Genomic DNA, 9,980 nt, shown 5'->3' with positions numbered 1-9,980 from the left:
AGGACTAATGGCAAAAATCCCACTTCCAAAACAGCTTTGGAAATGGGCCATTGTGCATTCAGAAATCATGATTTCATGATATTCACTACATACAGTCACAACAGCCTGGGCACCTGACAAAGAGATCTGGTTTAATTTTTCCTTGAGAAACATTTTCTGTGGTTGTTCACTGGAAGACACTCTTCTTGGGTCATGGATACCCGATCCCCATGGATAAGAACACAAAAAGGTACCATGGTGTGATATAGGGCTTTGGCCTCTTTATTATTTTTTTACAGGTTATTCCACATGTAAAAGACTTCATAAAGCACTATGACTCTAAGCATACCCCAAATGAGCTGCTAACGATGGAGCTGGCTATTTTGGACAAACTGCACTGGGACCGCTATACTGGGACACCGATGGAATTCTTGGTCATAGTGAGTATGAGGAGTTGGCAGAGTCTCCCTCAGACTCATCTGTGCCTTTGGAATAACAGGACAGTGGAACACCGGCGTGCACACACGCACCGCAGAAAGGAGATGCACACGGAAAGAAAAATGCATCTGCAAACCAACACAGTCCCACCGGACACCCATTTCCCAAGAACAGAGAAACAACTTTACAAAGGTTTTTTTGTTAGACGGCACTATAATGGTGAATTTCTCTTTTAAAGACACACTGCAAAAATATTTCACTTTCCATTCTATGAATACTGTACATAAAAGGCTGTCATCTTTTGCTACACTATACACACATTCACTTAGCTGTCTTTTTTTCACCTACACACCATCCTTATTGAGGCTTTAGACCATATTGATCTGGCACTTAAAAAATATCCTATGAGATTGTACTTGTTTTGTTAGGGAATGACGGTCATCCTTCATTTAGGATGTGATTCTGTTAGTAAGGCAAAATTATGCAATGGGAAATGATGCAGTTGGGTTTTGGTCTGTTAGGAAGCATGGAGAATTAAATCACTAAAGGCTGTTTCACTAGGAAAACTGGCCACTGTTGCCAAATTGCAGAATTTGGGCTGTGTCTAGTAGAAACAGTAACTTCTGCTGCAGTAATCTGCATCCCTTTTGCTTCCACTTTTCAAAATAGAAACATCATTATCTAGGTACTTCAGGCTAATCGGGACTACAGCACCAAGCTGGCTTTTTTTTTTTTTTTTTCCTTTCTCCAAGATTGAAGCTTGGCCTGGCAGCAGAATGAACCTTAAGCCTTCAGACCTCCTGGAGGGTATGGGAGGGTGGGGATGCAGCACATGGGAATGAAAAGGGTTGGACAACATTCGAGGTTCCCTGATGAAAATGGAAATTGTTTGCACTTTTGGTCATGGATATATGAAAAGTAATGGGGGGGGTTCTGTTCTAACATTAAAAACCATTGTCCCCAGTTCCACGCTGAGACAGCCCTGGACCTGCCCCAAGTGAAAAAGCTGCAGCCTCAGAGGAAGCCTTCCCTCCACGTCGCATCCCTGACAAGGCAGCTGCAGCACTGCATGGTGGGCCACCAGCTGCTGCAGTTCAAGGGTTCCACATTGGCCTTGGTCATCATCACTTTAGAGTTGGAGAGGCTCATGCCCGACTGTTGTGCTCCTATATCTGATCTGCTAAAGAAAGCACAGGCATCAGCATTGCTCCCTTAGCTGACACTACCCCACAGGGTCCCCAGGGCCTTTGTGGGCTCCTGAAGACTCTAGGCTGCAGGGACTAGGAGCAAGGCTTCCCACACTAAGAATCCCCAACTGTAATTGAGTGTGGAACACTGTTCCCTTTCCTGGGCCACCTGGAGTTTTACTATTTGGGAGGCCTAGTATGTGGCTGCAGTGGCCAGCGGATACAAAACCCTCAGATGAACAGGGTATGATGTGTTGCACAGTTAGAACAATGCTTATTTTACAGAGGTGGGAGATGATGTTCCTAGGAGTTAGTGCTTTTAAGTTAGATGGCTGTACTTTCATGCAGTTGCCCCCGGTTAATATTTGGGAGACTCAGTTACTCCCTGTCTTAGAAAATAAAATGGTTTTACTGCCAGACAGCCTTCTCTGTTTTAACTACAAGTCAGTATTGAAGAGGTTGACCACTGCAAGAAACTTGTGCAGTAGGTGCTGAGTAATTTGTAGACATCCTTGCCCACAGACCACCTCCTGTTGTACCTGCCAATCTGTGCCCCAGTGCTTTCTTATACTCCATTGCAGTCTAGGTTTTATGAACCTTGCAACAACATAAAAGGAAGGCCCAGCAAGAGCAACTGAAAAAGAAATCCTTAGCAAAAATAAAGTGATGATGAGATAGGGCAGAGTCCTTCAAGGTGGAAGAAAGCCTGCCTCCCTTTTCTCCTTTTGATCTATAGCAGGTGAGAAGGCCTACAAACTCATTAAATATCTCGGTTCCCATTTTACCAGCAAAGGGGAGCTCTGGCCCCAGACACAAAAGAAGGAAGCCAGATGTGGAATGGCTTCTGGCAGATCAGTTGTTGTTATCCTCCCCGCCTCCAAGCTGGCCAGGTTCCTCCAATAAGTATCCTCAGTCGGGCACCACATGTGTGCACATGATGAACACCACTGCCCACAAGGGGGCGAACTCTCTTGCTTGTTTATCCTGACTGGGACTTAGTCGTTTCATAAAGACCAGATTAGAAAGTGTGCTTAGTTTTCAGGTACAATAATTTGAGCTCTGAGTCTCTTTTTCTGCTGTTTACCTCATGCAACATAGTTAGGTTTGACTTGAGGGACATTACCAGGTGATAAAGTGTTGGCGTTCTGACTTTTTGGTTTGAGATGAGCAGGCTTGGGGGCCCAGATGTGTGCCAAACACGACTAAGGAAAAGGAGATCACTAACAGGATGTGTGGGAGAAGTCAGCTGTCTCTCCAAAACCTGACACCGAGGAGCTATTAGCTGAGTAGTCCAGGTTGGCTGGCATCTGTAGAGTACTGGGGACATGACTGGGGCATACATTTAGAAGTGACTTGTGAGAGTCTAGCCACTGCGAACAGTTTGCTGTGAAAGTGCTAAGCCATAGGGAGGAATGTCTGCAACTAGGTGCGAAATGGTTAAGGCAAATGTCTGGCTATACAGTCAACACGACTCCTTACTTTTTTTTAAAAAAAAAAAACACATTTTCTGTGTGTGTGTGTGTGTGTGTGTGTGTGTGTGTGTGTGTGTGTGTGGTTTTTGGGCCACACCCGGCAGTGCTCAGGGGTTACTCCTGGCTCCATGCTCAGAAATTGTTACTGGCAAGCACAGGGGACCATATGGAACGCTGGGATTCGAACCGATGACCTCCTGCATGAAAGGCAAACGCCTTACCTCCATGCTATCTCTCCAGCCCCTTTAAACACATTTTCTTATTGAAATTAAACTTGAACTGCTTTCAAGATGGCTTGAATCTTACTTTTTTGGGAGGCACCTAGTGATACTCAGGGGTAACCCCTGACTCTGCACTCAAGACTTACTCCTGGCAGTGCATGGGGGACAATATGGATGCCAGGAGATGGAACCTGGGTTGGCTGTGTGCAAGGCAAGCACCCTTTCCTCTGAATTATCTCTCCAGTCCCTGAAACTTACTGTGTATTGCATATTATGCCTTTAGACTTGCTGGAGTCATATGTGAGTTATCATCTCCTGGATTCTTTTGATAACATTCCTCAACAGGGAGCTCTGTATTGGCCTGACGATATTCCAGAGGGGTGAGTAGGTAAAATTTTTGTAAGTGGGTGATCATGGCATAGACCAGGGGGGTATAGGCAGGAAAACTAAGGCAGACTGCTCTAGCCCAACATAGGTGGGTGTTGGGGTATCATGCTGTCTATATGTCTGTCAGCAGGTACTGCAGGGGGGCTCAACATTAGGGACCTCACCAACTCAGGCTCTGACATGAGGACTATTGGGAATCTATATCTTTTAAACAGGTAGCTCTTCACAGAGCTAATCCAATACTGTCTCCTGGAAAGAGAAGGTAGACCAGAGAGCTCTGGTATTGGCAAAGGGCACAGACTTGTGGCATGTCTGTCGATAAATAATAGGACTGTAGTGATTCAGATTCATATTGACAAAATACTGCTTGTGTAGGAAAACAATGTTATGCAGTTCAACCTTACGTTGGCTCTTATATCCCATACTTCTCTAACATTTTTCCCTAAGACTAGGAACTCGGAGACTAGATTATGGTAGGCGAATCAGGGACACACCCAGCTTCTTTTCATTCCCCAGTACCAAGGAGATGGGTCTTTAGCAGAGAATGGAGATGGGGAGGTTCAGAGCAGATACTATGGAACAGGCAAGGCAAATGAGCTAAGGGAAGTGCACAGCTTGTGAGTATCAGCAGCCTTTTTTAAATCTTGTCCAAGTATCTCTTTGTCTACTGGTTGGAACAAGAGACAATGACAATATCTCTAGCAAGGCCTTTTTCCCTCTGGCTTCCTATCTAGATGCTACTTCCTGTCTTCTTCTGGGTGGAGCAGAGCTGTACCTTCATTATAGTTGTCTGCATCCTAGCCTCCCTCCTGGTCTGAATGTCAGCTCCCAACCTGGATCCTATCTCATGTTAGTTTAGTGCCCAACAGAATAAGCATGTAAACAAGCTTCTAAACATCTTACTATGAGCTTGACATCACTTCACACCAGTGTGTTCTTTCTCAAATACGTGTCTCCTCACTACAACAATCCCCAGCCCACCTCCATCTCAGGCTCAAGAAAGCCCTGGTTGATTGCATAAAGACCTCACAGTTCCACTCTCATCCACTGGGATCACTAAGGAGCAGCTCTAGCTCTAGTACAGAGGATTCAGGATACCAAAGTTCAAATCCCAATTCCTCCAGTTATTAGCAGCATGATCTTCTATGTACTTTGCCTATAAAGTGGGAAGCATGGCATCCACTCATAGGATCATGAGGAGAATTAGGGGAATTAATGGAGGGAACGCACTTTAGATGACACTTACACACAATAAGAACTTCACATGTGAGCTGTCACATGTCAAGTCACTGCCCCAAAGATTGAAGCTCTTCCAGGGGAGGAGCTGCCTTCCAGCTAGCTGCCCAATTACAGGTACACTGGTGGCTCCCAGGATGTGTCTTCTTTCTAACCATGGCTCTTTGCTCCATTCTAAATCCACTCAATAGCCTTTTGCAGAGCCTCCTGCTATGATTTGCTTTTTAAAAATGATTCCTCTAGAACTGATTGACTCTACACAAAAGACAAGTGATATTTTTTATCAGATTATAGCAGAATAGGCTAAGGCACCTGTTAAATTAGAAAAGCTACTGTGCAAAAAAGACAACACAAACTCAAAATAAATGCAAAATTTAATGGAAAAAAAGTACAAAGTGAACAGAAAACAAAAACAGTCAATGAATGATGGCATAAATGAATTAACAAGTGGAGCAGTTTCAGAAAAGCATGATAACGTAACAGACTAGCAAATCACACACTTCCCTCAGGTCTCTCAGCCGCCAGTAAGCCCCCATAGCACAGGGAATCCACAGGGAGACAGACACAGACATACGTGCAGTCAGTCTGTACAACCATAAACTAGACTCAGATCCCCATGGTTAAAGAGACCAGGCCTCCTGGTTTGCCCGAGATACTTCTGGCTGATACCTGTTGGTCTGGCATAATTAGTAGCAGCATCTCTGCTCTCTTTCCAAAGTCTCAGTCTGGATAATAAATTATATGGTGATTCTACTTAAAAGTTAACATGATGAATGAAAGACACACTAGGAGTTGTCCACATGATCCCTCTGGCTGCCCTATCAATGCAGAAGATGCTGAGAGGAAAAGAACAGGGACTTCTCATAAAGGTAGGGGTACATTTCATGAGTTCTCATTATAAGCTTCCCTTGTACTGTGAGGGTTCGTTTGGTCTCAGTTAATGACAATAGAATTCCAAACACAAGCAGCATGAGGAGAGAAGAGCAATGAGGTTTGCTAACACTGATGTAGCCTGCAAAGGCAGCTTGGGCCTTGGAATACAACCAGAAGTGGGGGTGTGGGGAATGGGGAGGTAAGTAATGAGGAACAATTCTGGCCTTCCAGTCTACTGATGAGGGGAAGCTCAGGCGGTAGTGGGCAGGTGGCAGCCTCTGCTCAGGTGGACCAGCAATCGGGGTCCTCATTTCTTACCAAAGCTGATGGTCCTAAGGCCTCATCTCTGGAGTCACACTGCAGAGACCATCTGAAAGGTCATGCTTTGTCCTTGCTGAATGCACTTTCAGACACATAATTGAAACACAGAATTCTAAATATGAGCCACTCGGTCCACATGTGTCCTGACAGAGCTGCTGATTCATTCCCCTTTCTGGAGCCAGGCACTGAAGCAGGCTTCAACTCTCACACCGAAAGGTAAGTGGGTTTACTATGAATGTAATGAAGCTAAATCTTCGGGGCACCTCCAAGGCTGTGTACCTAATTTTATAGTCACATTCTTTTTCTTGAAGAAGGCTTCTCAAATAGTTCAAGCTTCTAGTACCTCAAAATCTGGTACAAAATCCCCAGTCATAGCGTAAGATCTGGAGAATGTTCACTTTGAACCTGCTTGTCTGATCCCCTCTTGAGTCATTGCTGCCCTTTCCTGGCTGTGCCCCAGTGGAAACCCATAACTTCCTCTCTGCCCCCATCTGAAGAAAACAAATCTCAGAAGGGAAGGAGGAAGCAAGGAACTGGCCCTAGAAATCAGTAACACAGGCCAAGGTAGAAGGGAGGTAAGACCAGGGGAAATGGAGAACATGAAGAACAGGCCCTAAACTACCAATCCAGTTTCTTGAGCTGGGGGATGTGAGACAGGAAGCTCCTTGAAGATGTGCCCAGTAGAAAGCTTTATCACTGTTATATGAAATCCTCTTATCTGTTATTTTTCTAGTGCCCCATTTTACCAGGCCGTATTTTCAACCAAGTTACTTCCAATTGCAGATAAACTAACAGAAAAACATACGAATCAATATCACTGGGGCCTCCTTACAGTGTTCCCTGCAAGAATATAGCAGAGGGACCTCTCCTTGGTCAGCAGGTTGTTTTATTTCCCCCCTTTAAATTGTCCACACACAGGACACCTTCATCTCTTGGCCCTGCCACTCAGCTACAAAAGAAAAACAATGACTCAAGAGAGAGAGAAAAAAAGGACCTTTCATAGCTGAGTACTCTTTGCATTTTGAATATGCAGGATTGGTTTGGGAAGGGGGGTCTTAGTTGGAGTCGAACATTTAACAGACACACACACACACATACACACACGTGCGCACACGCGCGGAGATGGTTCTGTGTTGACATGCAGCACCGTGGGAGTGAGCACAGAAAATGGCGCTGGGACTGCTGTTCCATTTACATTCGTAGGAGAAACACTGTGATCTTAGTGATGTTCCACTGTCACTGGGAAAGAAATTTTCAAACACTGCCATCACTGGACATTTATTGCCATCTCTCCCTGGCAACGGAGGGAGACTTTTTACATAAGAAAGGCTGAGGGAACTTTTTAGTTTTTAAAAATCAGGGAATCTCTGTTACTTAAGAAAATAATGGGAGAGAATGTTATTTTGTATTTACTGTGCCAAAATAAAAAATATTTAGAAGTGTTTTAAAAGATATTATTGCAATAAAGCTCTAGGTTAGAAAAATTAATACGAGGGGGAATTGGCCTGTTCTGCAGCACAGTCCTGGGGTTCTTAGGCCTCTCTGTGGAGGGCCCCTCGCTGAACCGGCAGGTACCTCTCTAGTGGCACGAAATGGTTCCATCAGGGGAGAGTGACACTGTAAATGGAAGGCCAGCCACTGGCTCTGAAAAAAATAAATCTCATCAGTTTGGGATTCCAGCATTCAGGGCTCTGACCGAGTTTGCATAGAGGGGGTGGTCCCAGGCTTGCAGTCTGGGGAAGGGGAAGGGAAAGGGGGTCGGGGATTGGGGCCAAAGCAAGGCTGTAAACACGGAGTCTGTACCGGCTCCCACAGACTTCCGTTCGTCCTCACACCATACTATGGGAGAAGGGTCGCAAGGTGGAACTCAAGCAACTTAACATGAAAGTCTAAAAGTCCGCTCTTGACATGTAAGTCTGTGCGTGCGTTAACTGAAAAATAAAAATGAAACAAACAGAACAAAAACCAAACACGTTAAAAGATATGCAGACAACCAAACCAAAGAGAAGCAAAAGACAGGATCAGACACTGGGAAAGATCAATCAGTTTGGCACTCTAATGAGCAAAGCAGAGAATTCACTTCAGTGTGGAGCAACCCAGGTCAAGAGCTAATTGGAAAGTAATTTTGCAGGAGCAGATTCAAATCTGAGGAATAAAATACAAACCCAAAATGGTCATGAGAAACAAATCCCGCATCCCAAAATGCATGGATCACTCCTTTCTCCATGGCGGGAAAACCCAGTTCCCCCCATTTATCAGGCTCCCCACAGTGAACTTGGGAAATCTTGCTCTCTCAGAGGCCAAACCAACTGATGCTTTCTGGCATGTCCAGCGAACAGAAAAGCCCCATGTCCCAAGAAGGGCCAAACCCCTGATTCCCCCAGATCCCCAGAGCTGCACTCCAATCCTTGCAGTCATCTCACAGCCTGGCCACCATGCTCAGCTCTGATACTGAACGCTTCTCCAGAGCTAACTTCCTAGTTGCTTTATCTGTCTTTCATTAACAAGTTACCATGGCTAAGTGGGGAGGGAGCAGGACAGAGAGGTTTTGGGTGGCCTCATCTGGGTCACAATCCTATATGGCATCACTTAGGAGAAAGGGGAGCTCTGAGTCACTGACTCAAAACCCACACAGATTCCCATTCCACTGTATCCACACTTGCTTACCAGGCTCAAAGCTGAACAAGGGACCACAGTGCTAGATGCAAAGCTAAGCCGAGGGAAAACATAAGTGACTGAGGCCCCTGCAGGGCACAGGCAGGCTCAGATGGCCCAGCAGTGCCCTCAGGGATAATGTGGTTCTACTCCCTAACCCCACCAAAGCTTCCCTTTAAGCTTCTTTTCCTCTGTGATACCCATGCCTGTGTGTCTAGTGGACAGTGTCTTTGGGAGACACATGCCTGAACCTGCCTCCATGAGGTACAGGAGAAAAAGTATGATGGCAAACATGCAGGGGTGTGCATGTCAGGGAAAGGAATCTTGCGGTGTGGAGAGGGTACAAATGCCAGAAGTAGAATCTCAGGGCTACGTCTAGCTACTTGGTGTGACCCAAGCCACGGGACTTCACTGCCAAAAAACGAAGGCCCCAGACACACATTTTCCTGAATGTTCCAAGAGGAAATGGGATTCCATGGTGCCTAAAAATGAGTGCGTGCTGTGCTGCTGTAGGCTGGCAAGAGTAGGTAGCACCTGCCACAAGCTGGAGGTAGGAGACAGGACAAGATCCCCATGCAGAGTTGAAGCAGGAGAGCTCCACTAGCCAGAGACTGAGGCCACAGTATGAAAACAAACAGAGAAGACAGAATTGACTCAGTCACTCCTGCCTGCACTGTGAAGATTGGGACCCCTTCTTCCCCCATCCCCAATTTCTCTATCCTCAAAGGGCACAATCCTTTAAAGTAATCCCAACCCCTTTCTGCAGCAGGCCCAAGCGCTCTCATGGAACTGCTGCCTATCCTTGGCTAAGTAGTGATCACAGAGTGAGTCCATGCCAACCTGCTCAGTGCTCTCTGAGATTGAGGGGAATATGCCCTGGCTACCCTAGCATCCACCTCGCACACATGCTTAGAGACCCAGTCTGGAAATGCTGACAGTCCTGTCCCCACAGCTCTCTCAGCTGAAAGACCTTCCTGAGATCCTTGTACCCTCTTGGGACAAGGCCTTGTACACACACAGACACACACATACTCTCTCTCTCTCTCTCTCTCTCTCTCACACACACACACACACACACACACACACACACACACACACACACACTCTCTCACACACATACTCTCTCTCTCTCTGTCTCTGTCTCTCTCTGTCTCTGTCTCTCTCTCTCTCTTTCTCTCTCTCTCCAGAGAGAAGGAGGGAGAGAGACCACC

General features: G+C 45.9%; 1 protein-coding gene across 5 annotated transcripts in view; it reads right to left on the bottom strand.

The window, feature by feature from the left end:
* Positions 1-230: 230 nt before the first annotated feature.
* The window catches only part of SEPTIN8 (septin 8), a 29,646-nt gene continuing 19,896 nt past the window's right edge, over positions 231-9,980 (bottom strand). The window contains exons 10-11 of one of the 5 annotated variants that reach the window (XR_007502319.1): positions 7,918-8,045; positions 7,377-7,758 (exon numbers count right to left, since the gene is read on the bottom strand). Coding sequence is in view for 4 of the 5 variants with exons in the window: in XM_049786751.1 (XP_049642708.1) it covers positions 1,432-1,597 (166 nt within the window). In the remaining variant the exon portion in view is untranslated. Of the gene's footprint in view, positions 1,598-7,376; positions 8,046-9,980 lie in introns of those variants that run through there. The other 4 variants (XM_049786751.1, XM_049786752.1, XM_049786754.1 and 1 more) reach the window with 4 other exon arrangements.

This window comes from Suncus etruscus, chromosome 14, assembly GCF_024139225.1.
Source record: "Suncus etruscus isolate mSunEtr1 chromosome 14, mSunEtr1.pri.cur, whole genome shotgun sequence".
In the NCBI taxonomy this organism is placed as follows: Eukaryota; Metazoa; Chordata; class Mammalia; order Eulipotyphla; family Soricidae; genus Suncus; species Suncus etruscus.
The sequence above is the reverse complement of the archived record's forward strand: the minus strand, read 5'-3'. Positions and strand labels throughout refer to the sequence as shown.